Here is a 17,348-nt window from a genome sequence, read left to right on the forward strand (position 1 = left end):
AAGTGTTCATCTTCTGTAGCAATCAGTTGCCCAATTCCCACCCTCAGCAAGGCTATCAAATATGGCAGCAAGCATAGACATAGAGTTGGCAAGTGAAGTTTCAGTATTAGACACAAATTCAGCAAACACCAGAAAGCAGCTCATACTCCCTTTGTGTATAAGTCCCACTGAAATCTGTGTACACATTAATTAAAGACTACTTTGCATCCCATTTATTTTCAACAGGATTTAAGCATGACTTATTTTCTCTAGCTCAAGGCTGATGTTGAATAAGTAATTTAATAATTAAATAAGTTGAGCTGGATGGATATGATCCAGCAGGGGGTAGGGGTGTGTGGGATGAAGGAGAAGACTGGAAGATACATGCCAACATGGTCTGCAGGGTAATGTGGGTGATTCTGAGCATGCTGCTGCAGGCATCTAAGGAAGTGTTGGCAGACTTGCGCAAGAGCGCACCTGTATTCTGGAGTGAAATAGCACTCCAGATTGTTCCAATCTAATTTGTGCTCCCAGAGTATGGGCACCACTTTAGGTATTTATGCTCTTGCAGTTGACTGCCAGAGCTTCCTTAGAGTCTGCAGCAACACATGTTACACTGCAGAACATGAGAGCCATTATTTTTATTTTCACAAGTTTATTCTTTGTAAGGCAGAAACAGGAGGAAAAAATGATACTACTACGATAAGTTCAATCATGAATTGAAACTAAGTAGCACTCTTTTGAAAGGGAATCCCATCTTCAATTCCATAACAAACTCTCTTATAAAAGGAAAAGCAAGTTCTTCCCAACAGCAAAAGTAACTCAGAACATGACAGCTTACCCTCCATTTGCTTTTTGCAAAGTTCTTGCGAATTTGAGCACTGACAGACTCATGGATATTTTTATTGAGGGCTGTGTCACCAGCAATCCTGAAGAAGATTAAAAAAAAGGGAGACATTTTTATTTTCACAAGTTGTTTGCTTAAGTATAGCTTAAGAACAGGTTTAAGAATTATTGTTTGCTTAATAGATTTTCTTCTTTAGGGTGCAATGCAGCTTTCTAAAAAACAGTTGGAATTTTTGTCATTGACTTAACTGAGAAACGGATTGTACTGATACGAACAAGAACAGCCCTGCTGGATCAGGCCCAAGGCCTATCTAGTCCAGCGTCCTGTTTCCCACAGTGGCCCACCAGATGACTCTGAGAAGGCCACAGGCAAGAGGTGAGGACACACCCTCTCTCCTGCTGTTGCTCCCCAAAACTGGTATTCAGAGGCATCTTGCCTCTGAGGCTGGAGGTGGCCTATAGCCACCAAACTACTAGCAGCCATTGAATTTGTCCTCCATAAATTTGTCAAAGCCATCCAAGCGTGTGGCCATCTCCACATTCTGTGCAAGAGAATTCCATATATTAAATAAATATGCACTCTGTGAAAAAGTACTTCCTTTTGTTGGTCCTACGTTCCCTGCCCATCAGTTTCATAGGATGATCCCCCAGTGTTGTGTGAGAGGGAGAACAAAATTATCTCTGTCCACTCGCTCTACTCAATGCATAATTTTATACACCTCATTCATGTCTCCCCGTAGTTGCCTCTTTTCTAAACTAAAAAGCCCCAGATGCTGTAGCCTTGCCTCATAAGGAAGGTGCTCCAGGCCCCTGATCATTTTGGCTGCCCTCTTCTGCATCTTTTCCAGTTCTGCAATGTCTTTCTTAAGATATGGCGACCAGACCTAACACAGTACTCCAAATGTGACTGCACCATAGTTTTGTATAAGGGCATTATAATATTCACATTTTTATTTTAAAACCCCTTCCTAACACTCCCTAGCATGGAATTTGCCTTTTTCACAGCTGCCATGCACTGAGTTGACACTTTCAGTGAGCTGTTCCAATGTGCCATGAATTTCTTCCCTCCACAATGGAGGGAAGAAAAGGAGACTGGAGCACCCCCCCACCCACACACACACTTTCCTCCTGAAGCCTTCCCATCTTATTCTTGAAAGACGGCAAGGAAGATTTTACAATCCTTGCTAGATTGCTCAGACCTTTCTGTATACCTTTGTGTCAAGCAATTCCTTTAGGAAAGAGGAGGAGTCGTCTTACTAAACCTACTTGTTTCGTCTAGTGCTTGGAAAAAGCTAAAGCTATGGTAAAGTAGCTGGTGAAGCCTTATGTGGTTTGTAGCTGGCTGACCTTAGGTTGCTGTCTTTTTTTGTTTTCATATTCTAATTATATTTTATATTGTAATTAAAAAACCATGTTAAGTCATTTGTAAATCTCTCTGGCTGTGTCTGAAAGGTGGAGTATAAACAATATATATAAATAAAAACTTAGAAACTTTATGCTGCTCTGGCTTGGTGCCATAAATAGGATTATGCTTGAGGTCAGTGAGTGTGACCTGAACCTTTTCCCATGCTGGGTCACTGACCTTAACCCAACTCAGCTCTCCAGATGACAACTGTGGGATGGACTTGGGATCAGTTACCTATCTGGTGCGGTTATTAATGGGGAAATTGCTACAAAATCAGTGACACCAATTGGCACCTTACTTGGCAGTTTTCAGGGGGACAAATAAACACAGGCAACCTAATTGACCAGAAGGGTTCCCACTCACGCTACATAGGATATAGGTGTCTGTTTGGGATACCCAGGAGATTGTGGGTAACCATGACAGGGTTGCAGGGTTCAAGCAATGCTGCTCTGACATGCGAGAGAAAGGAGGGAACCCTCCCCTGCTGGCCTATACAGAAACACAAGCACCACTCCTGAAGGGGAGAAGAAGGCGATATGAGGCCATGGAATGGCGAGAGCTGCAGAGAGTCACTGGATGCACCTTGAAAAGTGCTTGGTAAGAAGGTGGTACTGGATGAGGACTGGCATGATACATGCATTTTGAAGAAGGAAGCTGCTATCTGTGAATTCTTATGCAATAATAAACCAGCAAATCTCTAAAGTACATTTTATATTTTTGCTGTCACAGATCCATAGGGCTATTCTTATAGAGTTAGGATTTTGTTATATAAAGTGCTGAAAAAAATCGGTGAAACCCCTGGGATGGGGTGCTTCTGCCACACCTTTTGTGAGTGGCTGCAGCCCACAGGAGCAGCAGCAGTGGTGGGGAAGACAGGAAGGTGCCTGGCAGCACCTTCAGCATGCACCCTTCCCCCTCGCAACTGCTGGGGGGCACACCACTGGGCCAAGCACTGGCCTGTGGCAGATGGTGGGTACACTGGCCGCCCTTGCCGCAAAATGAGTGAAGATTGCTGTCCTATAGCCACTAATGCAATAGTAGGAGGGGGAAACACAGTGAGCACCTCTCTTCTACTAATACTGGCATGGTCTGTGTTTTGCTTGGAAGACCATGTGCAAATAGGTTCTGCCTTCCGCTCTGGGAATCCCCATCCCCTCTCACTTACCCTTCCCTCCATTGTTAGGTCACAGATCTCTACTTCCCCTGTTCAGTACTAGGTGTCTATCTACTTGTCTGGAGAATGACACTGCCCAGTCTGCCAAAATTTTATTTGCACTGTGACTATCTGGAACCTGCCAGTTTGGCTCAGCCTCTCCCAGCCCATCAAGGCACGGGAGGAGGTCAACTTCTCTTCCCCTTCTTGCTTTCCTATCTCCTCCTTTCTTTGTCATCAACATCAAGATTATCTGTCATAAGATCAAGAAAACTAATGTTCCTGCTGCTCCTTTTTTCTCCTCAGTCCTCTCTGGTTGAGTTTTGGTAAGTGATATGATCATTCCAGCTCTGGAAAAAGTGATGAAGCTCTGCTCCTCTTTGACCTGTCATAAGTACAGCCCTGATTACATACGACACCTGACCTATGACCTATAGCTCATACTTGAGAATGTTCAGCACATCTAGATTACACATTTAAACTGATCTGAAACCATTTTAATAGTCAAAGCAAATAGTCAAAGACTAGTCAAACAATGTACATTGTAGACATGTCTGACATCCTGAGAAAAGCAGTATGTGGAAGAGCTGTGATACCATACAGACAGCCACCCATCTTGAAATGACTGCTTATTGGGAATTGAAGAACAGTAGGATATCAACATCAACGCAAGACCCTTCAATAAACCATGGAACCCGTTATGGCCTTTAATTAACGCTGAGAACTATGGGTGTGCAGAACTGGTTTGACCAGTTTGAGCAGACTAGACTGGACTCCCCAAAAGGGGGCTGGTCCAAGTTTGAACTGAATCGGGGCCGGTTCAGAAAGAACCAGTTCGGCCTGGTTCTGGTGGCTATGCTTGTAAAGGGAATCCAGTGAGGATTCCCCATTACAAGCTAGGGGGATTCCTAACTCTAAAGGGGTTGAAAGGGTGGGTGGCAGGGTGGGGGCTGGCAAGATGACATCTTACCACGAATGGTGCCGTGCACACCCCTATTGAGAACATTATTACAAGACCTATCTGTAACATCCAAGGTTCCTTCTTCAGCACTATGAATGTTATATATCTGATGCTTTATCAAAAGTGGCTAATAGTTTATATAGCCTAGCTGAACAGTCATAAATCTGACATAGAACAATAATGTGATAGAGTGAATTCTTGGCCACAAAACATCTCAATATAGCTGCCTTCAAACAGATCAAACTGGACAGATGGACGAATTGTGAGTGAGGGGGCAGGAGGAGGCCTGGCACAAAAACTGAATTTCTTGGACCAAGAAAAGCTTAAATCACAGTCTCAGCAAGGGACTGGATTCCTCTCTCATTAGAAAACTTGATAGAAGAAATGAAGTACATCACTACGATGAAGGCTTCCATAGAGGTGGTTTCTTTTAAAATTCCGACCTGCTGTGCTTGTTATTGTTAAATCCATTTGAGCATCTAACAAATATACATGAAAGCTCATGCTCTTAAACCAATTTTTGATAGTTACACACAAGTCCCCCCTTCTGAAGTTACTTTGTGGTACAGGAGCCACTGCAACCGTGGTCCCTTCTTGTGCCACAAAGGTCAGGGGAGAGTCCCTGGGCTGTGTTCCCATGGTACTGCCCACACTGCAGTGCTGTCCTATGTCAGCATTGACTCAGTTTCCCAAAGGGCTACACTGGCATAGGAAGGAGACCCAGCATGAACACCTAGAAAGGTGACAATAAGACAAACACATGAATGAAGCACTGTGAAAGAGACAAAAACATATTTGCAAACCCATATTTGCAAACTTCGGGGGAACCTGGATCAGCTGACTTGGTGGCAGGCTGAATTTGCCATAAGCAACTGCCCTAAGATGTGAAATAACTGAATTACTGCCAGGTTGTTTTCTTCTTCTTCTGAAAATGGAGGAACAGCCAATCTTTTTTCTTTGTCCCTATAAAACCCTAGATGCATCCTGAAATCAGTGTCTACAACTAATGAGACTAATCAGATTACGTCTGCATATACTATATTACATCTCAAGGGTCCAATAAACTGCAGACTTTGGGCTCTGCCACCATGCCAAACTCTCTTCTCCTTTGCCATCCAGTTATCTTGTGAAGAACACAAATGCTTGCTGCTCACAATGTTGTTTCACTATGGCTGATCCTAATGAAGTGGTGCAACGGGAAAATGCATGCCAACAAGCAGAAGGTTGCCGGTTCGAATCCCTGCTGGTACTATATTGGGCAGCAGCGATGTAGGAAGATGCTGAAAGGCATAATCTCATACTGCGCAGGAGGAGGCAATGGTAAACCCCTCCTGTATTCTACCAAAGACAACCACAGGGCTCTGTGGGCACCAGGAGTCGAAATCGACTTGATGGCACACTTTACCTTTAATAAAAGTGTTAGCAGACTGTGGCTTCTGGATTTGTAAATATTAGTGCTCGCAAACCCACACATTACACAGGAAACTCATTAGGGAGTTAGGAATGGCTATGACACTTTGTTCATTATTTGTTATTATTCCAAATGTTTATTTATTCTTTAGGCCACGTTCTTACATTTATAAATCCCTTTCTTATACAATGTATTTAAGGGCCTGAGTTTAAAGTATGGTATCTTACAACTGTGCTTCTTGATTGTGCTGCTTTTGTGGAACTCACTTCCAAGCAAAAGGGCTTACAATTTCAACCTCTTGAAATCAACAGAACTTACTTTTAAATGCATTGAGTTAGGACCGGACAACATTCCACTGAAGAGAATATGTATTCAAACATTCAGTTGAAGAGAATATCTATTTTAGTAGATAATAATTGCAATGATTTGCAGCAAGGTCTTAGGATATGGCAGACAATCAAAAAGCTAGGTTTGGGGCATAGATCCTGTGACTACAAGCTGCTTCTCTTTGTTCTTCTCACAGTGTGACTATTTGGATCAGCACTTTGGTCAAGTTACGCTGCTGAGATCAGACTTGAGCATGTGCTTCAAAATTAGACACTGTAAGACTATCTTGAAGGATGCCTGTTTTTCTACTTTGCATTCCAAAAACTGACCCCGAGATGCTCAACCTGATTCAGAGACAGTTGTGCTTTCTAATACTTACTAATTTACTTTTGAGTAAATATACTTGGGAGCAGGTTGCGAAGCTGAAGGTTAAGCACCTACTGGGAAATAAATTTCATTGACACTAATAGGACTTTACTTGTCCCATTGATTTCAGCAAAAATAGGTACAACTAGTTTTGTGTGGCTTTGTGTGGAAGGAGAGGGCCTGCAAATTGTTTCTTAAAGAATGGTGAAAATCTGTCCTTGCAACCAATGGCCTGTATTCACAGCCTGAATCCTGGGTAAAGCAATGGGAGAAAAAATTGTAAGGTCTCTGGCAAAAGAATTAAAATAGTGTTTGGGAGATAGGTAGGGTAAATTACAAGAGGAGAAACTGATTAGTGCGATTCTATGCATATTTATTCCAAAGAACGTCCCACTGTGTTAAATGAGGCTTACTCCCATGCTAGTGTGCATAAGATTGCTAACTAGGGCTCATGTTGTGTTAGAATTACTTCAAATATGTTTGCTATCTTTGCCACATTTTCTTTCTTTCTTTCTTTCTTTCTTTCTTTCTTTCTTTCTTTCTTTCTTTCCTTCAGTAAATAACAGAGATGATCTTCAGGCCAGATGTGCACATCTTGTATAAGTTGGATAAAACATCTTGGAAAATTCTTTTTCCTTCAAAAATAAAAAAGGTGACCTAATTTTCTGCCAGGGGGTATGTTCCCAAATATTTGTTCTGCATTTGAAGTATTAGTTTTAATTTTTTTTTTTAAATTTCTGGAGGCCCATGATAGAATGATGTCATTCAAAAACACACAGCCCCCCTTCACCCCCTTGGAAATTCTGAACTATGGCTAAAAGTTCTCCAAATTTACTGTTTGTTGGAAATGGTTCTGGATGGAATGGGAGAGTACTTCAGTACTCTATTTTAAGGTCTAAAATTATAATTCTAAGAAAGTTCTAATTAATGCTGGCATTTTCTAATGAACAATTTGTGCTCAAATGAGAGCAATGCAGACAAAATATGTTTCCTATATTTATGTAGGCCTATTAACACATATGGCAAACTGCATATTAATTAATTAATTTATTTATTAGATTTCTATACCACCCTTCCAAAAATGGCTCAAGGAAGTTTACATTAAACCAAAACAATTAAAATCAAGTAATAGTTAAAAATAGAGACTATAAAACACCATAAAACAATTAACAATTAAAACATTCAACAGAGTTTAAAAACCCTGGAAACCCAGGTTACAGCAGATTAAAAACATTTACAACAATTTAAAAACCCTGGTAGGCCAGGCAAAACAGATAGGCTTGAGTGCTCTCCTAAAGGCCAAAAATGAATTCAGATTATGGATTTCTGCCGGGAGTGCATTCCACAGCCCAGGAGCAGCTACAGAGAAGGCCTGTACTGGTGGTAACTGGAGACGGACCTCCTCAGATGACTTTAACGTGCGGTGGGGATTATACAGAAGAAGGCACTCTCTAAGGTAACCTGGACCTAAGCCGTTCAGGGCTTTAAAGGTAATAATAACCAGCACTTTGTATTCTGCCCAGAAACATATCAGCAGCCAGTGCAACTGTTTCAAAAAAGGCATAATATGGTCTCTCCAGGTTGCCCCAGAGACCAATCTTGCTGCCGCATTTTGAACTAACTGAAGCTTCCAAACTATGTACAAAAGGAGCATCACGTAGAGCACATTGCAATAGTCAAGCCTAGAGGTTACCAGCTGATACACCACTGTTTTGAGGTAATCCTCCTCAAGGAATAGACACAGCTGTCGAATCAGCCAAAGCTGATAGAAAGCACTCCTGGCCATAGCCTCCACCTGAGATACCAGGGTGAGGCCTGGGTCCAGGAGTACTCCCAAGCGCCATACCTGCTCCTTCCATGGGAGTGTAACCCCATCCAGCACAGGAAGCTCTAACTCATCCCTCGCATTCTGAATCCCTACAATGAGCACCTCCATCTTGCTTGGATTCAGTTTCAATTTGTTATCCCTCATCCAGTCCATTACTGCCTGTAGGCAGGCATTTGGGGAATGAACACCATTTCCTGATGATGCAGATGAAAAGGAAAAATAGATTTGGGTGTTATCAGCATACTGAGAACACCCTGCACCAAATCTCCTGATGACCTCATTCAACAGTTACATGTAGATATTAAAAAGCATTGGTGACAGAATGAAGCCCTAAGGGAATCCATATAATAGCTCCTGTTTTGAGGAGCAACTGTCACCAAACTCCACCATCTGGTATCTACCTGAGAGACAGCAAAGCAGTGCCCCCTATCCCCAACTCCCCCAGGCGACCCAGAAGGATACCATGGTTGATGGTATTAAACGCTACCAAGAGATCCAAAAGAACCAACAGTCACACTCCCTCTGTCGATTCCCTGGTAAAGGTCATCTATCAGGCTGAACAAGGCTGTCTCAACCCCATAGCCAACTCTAAAGCCAGTTTGAAATGGGTTTAGATAATCAGCTTCCTCCAAAACCACCTGGAGCTGGTCGGCCATCACACTCTCAATCACCTTGCCAAACCAAGGGAGATTGGCCTGTAACTATCCATCGCTAAGGGGTCCAGGGAAGGCTTCTTAAGAAACAGTCCAACCATTGCCTCCTTCAAACATGGAGGCATCCTAACCTCCCTCAGTGATGCATTTATGATATTACCTAGGCCACCTCAAACAATCTCCCTGCTAGATAGAAGCAGCCAAGTTGGGCAAGGATCCAGAGAACAAGTGGTAGGCTGCCCAACCCCAAGCAGCTTGTCCACATCCTCAGGAGTCACAGATTGAAACTGATCCAACCGAATATTGCAAGAGGAATTGCTGGACACCTTCTTCATAGGCCCATGTGACTTAGATATATCTAAGACATGGTGGAACAGTGGGATTATATCCACTCACTTGCTCCATCTCTTCTTGCTTGCCATAATATGTAAATACTGCATATGTAAATACTGTACCTGTGTGTACATTCCAGTGTGCAAAGGTCCAATGTGTGTTATCAAACACAACCAAACCCCAGTTTGGAGATGCAAGAATAATTGGTTATTTGAATGATAATAATTTGGTATTAATTTGGAATAATTGGTTCTTTGAATGACACACAAATGTTCATGATGGCAATGGGAGAGAATTGCTATCTTGCGACATGCTTGTCCACACATTCTCTACAAAGAGTATACACAGTTTACCATCTGTGGGAATTGTTCTTTGGCCTTAATTTATTGTAAATGAGAGGGCCATATTTCTCTGCCTTTGCTCTCCCTACATACCAGCAAAGATATGAGTCTCAAACTTATGTATATTATCTGATTGCAAGCAGAGCTCTGTGCTGTTGAGGGCCATAAATCAATGTATGTAGTGATGCCAAGATTTTCAGGGCGACTGCTCTGTGTGTGTATGTTTGTGTGTCTGTCTACACACACACACACACACACACACACACACACACCCCTTCAGTGTTTACTCCTTGAATCAAGAGGTCGAAACCACAAATTAACAATGGAGACAAATAGTGTTGAACATATCTAGACATGGCAATCAATTGATTAACTGCTTACCATGGATGCCGGGCTGCCTGTTCACAGGTATATCTTTTAGTGGGGTCTTTCTCCATCAAATTCCGAATAAAATCTTTAGCTGTTTTCAGAAACATGGGGAAGGGAAAAAAGAATTATACCTGATGTCTGCACAAAAGGCACACAATGGTATTAAAGCCTCTTAATCTATACAGCAAAAAAACATCTGATTCACTGAAACAATATGATGGTGCCACACTAGGAAATTTTTTAAAAAATGAAACTTCTAGCTCCTGGAAGGAGATTAAGAAAGAAACATTTTATGTAATATGGCAAGAGCGTAGCAATAGAGAAGTCAATCAAGTGAATCACTATACATAATATAATCCAATACTCCATTTATGTCTCCCTAGTCTGCTATTTTAATTCTTAAATCCATTCTTTACTCATTAAATTATTAAAATAAGATTTATCTTATATAATAGCAGCTTTTAAAAAAGGACTGAGGAAATGTTCTTAGAAAATGTGCTATTTGTGGCACCTAAGCAATATCTTTTAATGACATTACAGAACAAAACATGTTAATTTCCATTGTAGTAGCTCCATGCCAAGACCATCAACATTCTACAGCAAGAGAAGCTAAATTCTACAAACAGTAAAATGATGAAAATTAAGCAAATCTGCATGGTTCTATTTATTTTATTTTTCATAATGTTTTCTGGTCTTGCTAACCACTATGCAGGGCACTGGAACCCTAAGCTCTAGCTCCAGAATTCAATCACTCCTCTGGATTCTGAGATTTCAATAGAATGAATTTCAAGCATTTAAAAATGCCTAGAAGCTTTTATATAAAACTAAGATTCTTAGCTAAATTCTGTACACTATTCCACATTCTGCATCTGATACCACATTCTGCACATATTCTGAAAGCCAGATTAGTGGTTTTCCTGATAACAGCACATTCTGCCCACTGTGTGATATTGTATATTTAAATGTGGAGGCTGGAGGAAAAGTATAATATGAGAAATTCCATAATGCAGATGGGGAGATGAAAGAATGTTTTTGGCAGCAATGGGTAAAAAACTCTGCAATATCTAGCATGATGTAACAAAAATACACAGATAGTATCAACTAGGGAAGCTTGTTTCTATTTTAGTTATATATTGTGATTATGCTTGTTTCTTACCAGATTCAGAGATATCATCCCAATATGGAGAGTCAAATTCATATTCTGCCTTAAGGATCTGCTCAAAAAGCTTGGAATCATTTTCATCATAGAAGGGAGGATACCCACAGAGCCTAATGTTAAAAAAGCAGGACATTCTAAGTTACAGGAGAACAAGAAATCAAGGAAGTATTTTAGTTTCCCCCCTATGTCCTTTGGTCCAATTTCGAAATGTTCAAAAGGCCATTTTCTTTCACCAGGCCTGCACAGCTCATGGCTCACCAAGACAAACAGTGTAGACCAAACATGTCTGCTGGCCCACTAGGAAGATCCACTTCTTTGTCACAAACTTTGACACCTGTTATGATCTTCTAGAGAGGTCCAGTTTCGGTTGCCACGAGCTTGTTTGATGACGACTTGGGACCTGGCCTTCTATGTGGCTGCCCCAGGGCTTTGGAACAAGCTCCCTTCTCTGTTCGCTTTTAGGAAGGCCCTCAAGACACGCTTGTTTTCATTGGCTTTTAACTGGAATCAATTTTAAACTGTTCAATTAGTTTATATCAAACTGTTTGTATTATATGTTGTAAATTTCTAACTTTTTTTAAACTCTGTTTTACATTGTGTTTTAAACTTTGTACTCTGCCTAGAGATGTACATATTAGGTGGTATAAAAATATGACAAATAAATAAATAAATAAATAAATAAATAAATAGTTTATAACCTGCCCTTTACAACAACAATTTAATATTAAAATACATCAAATTGCATTTTAAAAACAGAAGAACAGCATCCAATCAAGAAGCACCATCTAAAAACCAGTAATCAAGATCTTTCTGAGTTTTCACAGCTTGCTTAAAGCATAGTTTCTCAATGTGTGATATGTGTACTCAGGAGGATATGTGAGACACAGGCAAGGGGTATGAGATGAGGGGAAGAAGGTGAAGAAGCCAGCGAGGGGAGGAAGAGAAGAGTGCCTCCTTGCCTTTGCTGTTAGTGACGGCCTAGACTGTGGCAGGAAATGGCCTGCCTCAGGAATGCTGGCAAGAGCTGGGTAGGAGGGAGGTCTTTTCTCAGCTGGCTGTGGCTACTCCTCCCTTTCCCCACACAACTAAGAGCCTATTGGCTCCGATTCTGCACACCCAGCCATGTGATCTCTCCCCCTTGTAGTGTGGGACAGCATCAAATTATGCCAAAAAGTTTCACTTCCAGCTACCAGGTATCCTGGTAAACTCTTTAACCAGAATCACCATATTTTAAGTAGATGTTGTATGCATATGGAAGTTTGCAAACCCACCAGGAGACACTCTCTCTTACACATTTAGTGGCCTGCAGGAGGCGCTTTCCAAAATGGCCCAACAATCTTCTTGTGACCGTTCCTCAGCAGGCTTTAGAGCCTAATTGTTGTAAATGTGCCTCTCTTCAACCTTTTCAATGTTGTGGATACAGCTGCTGATGGCATTGACTTTTAGCACCAGCAACCCTATTGACCACTAGAGGTAGAGATAGTGAGTAATGGAATCCCCTCTCTGCCTACGCTTTCTCTACTATACTTCCCCTTTGTTAGACCGATTGTCTCAGGTTTCGCTCTCTCACCTGAGAACCAGATTTCCTCTTTCATCTCCCCTTCCTGATGCAGTGAGCAGCAAGGCATGTAGGCCTTTCCTATCTTCCTGATGTATTTCCTAAATAAACTACTTTACTCAGAACTTCAACACCATGTCTCCAGACAATGTTAATTAGCAGTGCTTTCCTTACTTGTGCACTTCGGCTGTGGGTGGGGTAGATGAATGATATCCCTCTAACATGCAAGTAGCCACCAATAATACACAGCAGGATTTTTCTTCCAAATTTGACTTACAGCATAGGATTTTTAATACCATTTATGTGCCCCAAAGGCCCTTATTGGACACACCATGTATTCGACAAGACACACTATAAGCAATATTGCCTTTTCTTTAACCCCCGTCCCCACCACACGCAACCACCACCAAACAATATCAAAGTCAGTAAACTAAAAACGTTTTTCAGATGAGAGTTAAGATGCTTTCAGTTCTCGCTCATATTCTAAAAAAATGGAAATTGCACATTAAAGTGTCCATCTTAACTTCCATGCCATTTAAACTGTAAAGACTTTGTAAAGTCTTGTATATTATGCTGTTTTACAAATTAGTAGGGATGTGCAAAAAATTTCGGGCACAGATCAATCTGTGCCCGAAATGAGCAATTTCGGGTGATTCGGGGCCGAACCGAATCACCCTCAATGTCCCCCGATATTTTTCAGGGCCGAGCCGAATCACCCGAATTTCGGGGCCAAAAAATTCGGGTGATTTGGCTCATGACCGATTTTGGGGGATTTTTTGAAGTTTTAGTGACTTTGGGGCAGTTCAGGGGCATAGAATGGGATCTTGGCAAAAAGAGTGGGGTGGGGTGGTAGTGCCTAATGGGTGCAGGCTACCACCCCAATTTCAGGGGGATAGGGCAAAGGGCTGATTTTTGGGAAATTTCTGAAGTTTTCATGTCTTTGGGGCAGATTGGAGCAGATTGGGGCAGAAAGTGGGGCCTGGGGCAGAATAGTGGGGTGGGGTGGTAGTGCATAATGGGTGGAGGCTACTAGCCCAATTTAAGGGGGATTGGACAAAGGGCTGATTTTGGGGGAATTTTTGAAGTTTTTGTGTCTTTGGGGCAGATTGGGGGCAGAAAGTGTATCTGCCCCAAAAGAGTGGGGTGGGCTGGTAGATAGTGCCTAATGGGTGGAGGCTACCACCCGTCCCCAATTTCAGAGTGATTGGGCAGAGGGCTGGATTTTGGTGGATTTCTGAGGTTTTTCTTCATAAGGTGCAGTGTGCTAGATTGATATTCATAGTAAATGAGAGTGTGAAAAAGTGAAAGTGGGGTCGTGAGAGTTCTTTAATTGAAAAAAATCTCATCTGCTATCATTGAATGAGAATTCACACCTCAGAAAATAAGGGACAACATCCCTTCAGAAAAACTTCCCGAACCGAATCACCAAAAATCCGAATTGCACACCCCTACAAATTAGGCTCTGTGATTTATATCTTGTCTTGACCTTTAAGCTGGACAGTGGGCTGGGTAGGGATGCATCTATGCAGAAATTCAACAGAAACTGCTTACCTGATGAATTTCTGCCTGGTGCATTTCTACAAGGTACAGTGTCTATATAGCTGATGTCCAGTCAGAAATTTGACAGGTCCCCAGTCTCCCCCCATCCTGCATACAAGTTTTGAGAACTTTCTGCCCAGCTATTCTGGAATTATATCATGGGATGCAAAGAGAAAAAGGTGCGGGGAGTACTAACATAAGAACATATAAACAGCTCTGCTGGATCAGATTAAAGATCTATCTAATCCAGCATCTTGTTTCCCACAGTGTCCCCACCAGATGCCTCTGGGAAGAGATGAAGGCATGATCTCTCTCCTACTGTTCTTCCCCTGCTGCTGATATTCAGAGGCATCCTGTATATAGTCATCAAGGCTAGTATAGGCCTGTCGTCCATGAATTTGTCTAAGCACCTTTTAAATCTACCCAAGCTGGTGGCTATCACAACATTCCATGGCAAAGAATTCCATAGGAGCCTGTCCAGACCGCAGGTTTTAGTGTGGGAGGAAGTTGCCTAACATTGAATGACTTAGGACAAGAGTAGTCAAAGCAGAAAGAAACGTTTTCAGACATAATTTGGAGTAAAGAAGGGCCATTCATATTACTATATCTTATGAAGTTTGGCTAGGGTTTCTTATGTTTTTCCCAAGCGGGGATTGTTCATATTGCATGCTCTCCCTGCTGGCCCATTTTTGGCCAAGAGTTGCAGGAGGTGGGCTCTCTGTGTCCTCCTTCCTATTCAAAAGCACAGGTAGAGAAGGAGCATATATGTGTATATGTGTGGTGGATATCCTGCATTCTTTTAAACCTTTTCTATTTAAAAGAAATCATAAAAGTGTGACATATATATATATATATATATATATATATATATATATATATATACACACACACACCCTGTTTCCCCGAAAGTAAGCCCTACCCCGAAAGTAGGACCTAGCAGTACTTTCTGATGTACCGCTAATTGCCCTAGTGCATTTTTGGGGGCTAAAATTAATATAAGACACTGTCTCTCTCTCTCTCTCTCTCTCTCTCTATGGAAAATTAGGGGCCCGGGGGGGGGATGTAAGTTGAGAAGGGCTGGTCATGGGGCTCTGAAACGAGGCACAGTTGTAGGACAGGATAGCAGGACTCCGTGTATTAAATTTGAAGCCATTGGGTCAACAGAATGATTTTTAATTAAGAAAATGTAGACAGGGAGAGTGTTCTCCTTAAAAAAAATTTTCCCCGTTGATATTGTGCAAATGTGCAACCATCCACCAGATGACAGGTTTGTGCAAGATCCACATGGAATTTTTTAAAAAATGTGCCTGGTTTTAGAGCTCCATGACCAGCCCTTCTATTTTTCATTTACCTCTCTGACTAAACAAACAAACAAACCCTATTATAGACATGTGGCAGTCTTGCGCAACACCCATGGCAATTATTTTTAATAAGAAAGAGTCATGCTTTTCAGGAAGGAGGAATTTTTAAAAATAAAGGGGAAAAATAGAAATGAATTAATGGAATTTGACTTCAGGGCACAGGAACAAGTCTGCCCAGAGGGCTATCATGTAATCAGACATTTGGAAAAGCCACACCTCCATCTCATCTTGATCCACTTTATCCGCGGGGTCTCTCCAAACATCAGAACCATACTCCGCAGAATGATGGAATATCCCAGGAAAACGTTTTAGAAAGTGCAACTATTTTTGGACACAGATACTCCGTGGTAAGCTCCATTTGTAAAGACAAAACCTCAATCATTCTGCTTGCTATATGAACAGTACCTTGCTGTCTCAGTACTGAATTCAGGCTAAATTCATATGAACATACCCCAAGCTTCAGTGTGCGAAAGTATTGTAAAAGCCCCATGCAGAAAAGCTCTATATTAATTATGTGCTGTGTGAAAAACTACTTCCTTCTGGTCAATCCTAAATTTCCTGGCTGTCTGTTTCACGGGATGATCTTTGATTCTAGTGTTCTTTCTATCCATTCTCCTTACACCATGAATAATTATATACAACTTTATCATGTCTCCCCATAGTCTTTGAAGAAAAAGGGCAATTTGGGGCAGGTTTCTGTTTAAAAGGGGTTTTTTTAAACGGCCTGCATGTTTACACAGAAAACAACAAAACTGCATTAAAAATACAAATTATATAAACAGACCATTTGGAGGTATTGTGTATTGTGGGTGTGGCCATTGGGACATTGCTATAGGGTGTGGCTATTGGGGCAGCCATGGCTGTGGGGACTGCCGGCACTTCTGAACTGGCAACAACATCACTGTTTTCAGAGAACAAATTCTTAATTCTCTGCTGGCTGAAAGTGTTTGTTTAATTTTGTTAAAATTTCTACCCTGGCTTCTCAAAAGGCCTAGAGTAGTTTACAAACAATCTTCTGCAAGTTTAACACACTCTTCAGAGACAAACACAAAATGACAGTTATTTCCATTATTTTTGCCAAGGAACCGCTTAATAAAAATGAGTCTTGATAGCACTACAGCCTCCAAATAAGCCCTTTCCTCATCTTCCTTGCACGTGCATCGGCCATTTGCATGGTGATGTTCACTGGGGCTGCAAGGAGGTACACTACAGCCTCGCACCAACGCTTTTGAGGAGAGCGGCGGTGTGGGGGGAAGCGGCAGGGCAGGTAAAGGCACCCTCCCTGCCCCTTAAAAGGAACCCCCTACCTCTGAACTGGCTTGAACACCGGCTCAAACTCTTTTCTGGAGTTCGGTGCTCCAGAAAAGGAGCACCGAACTGGTCTGTGCACATCCCTACTGGCTGGCAGCTGGCACAGCAAAAATAGTGCAATAGTCTGGTTGGAGCACTGAAAATCACGAGGGAGGATGGATTCTGCAGAAGTCTGGGAGCTGGAAAAACAACAACACAAAAATAAAGTTCTGGTCTATGGAGCAGATCTTTGCATAGGCTAAGGATCCATAACAGGGAAAAATCATAGTAGGGAAAGGCAGGGAAAGAGAAGCCTGCTTGCTACAAAACATGAGGGTGTGTTTATTTCATTTGTATACCACTCTATCCAAAGGTCTGGGCAGTGCACAACAAAAAGACAAAAAAACCTACAATCATTTAAAACAATCAACTTAAAACAATATTAAAAACAAATTTTAAAAAGGTTTAA

The 17,348-nt window shown here is 41.7% G+C and overlaps 1 protein-coding gene and 1 long non-coding RNA gene across 4 annotated transcripts in view; one reads left to right on the forward strand and one right to left on the reverse strand.

Moving 5' to 3' along the window:
• Nucleotides 1-11,235, forward strand: part of LOC128326682 (uncharacterized) — a 50,941-nt gene extending 39,706 nt beyond the window's left edge. Inside the window, exon 3 of the long non-coding RNA XR_008308192.1 lies at nt 11,132-11,235. This is a non-coding gene — a long non-coding RNA (uncharacterized LOC128326682). The remainder of the gene's footprint in view (nt 1-11,131) is intronic.
• The window catches only part of CAMK1D (calcium/calmodulin dependent protein kinase ID), a 322,158-nt gene that overhangs the window by 12,641 nt on the left and 292,169 nt on the right, over nt 1-17,348 (reverse strand). For all 3 annotated transcript variants that reach the window (XM_053253950.1, XM_053253951.1, XM_053253952.1), the window contains exons 7-9: nt 11,129-11,241; nt 9,985-10,063; nt 821-908 (exon numbers count right to left, since the gene is read on the reverse strand). In XM_053253950.1, coding sequence (XP_053109925.1) covers nt 821-908; nt 9,985-10,063; nt 11,129-11,241 — 280 coding nt within the window. The remainder of the gene's footprint in view (nt 1-820; nt 909-9,984; nt 10,064-11,128; nt 11,242-17,348) is intronic.

This window comes from Hemicordylus capensis, chromosome 5, assembly GCF_027244095.1.
Source record: "Hemicordylus capensis ecotype Gifberg chromosome 5, rHemCap1.1.pri, whole genome shotgun sequence".
Classification (NCBI taxonomy): domain Eukaryota; kingdom Metazoa; phylum Chordata; class Lepidosauria; order Squamata; family Cordylidae; genus Hemicordylus; species Hemicordylus capensis.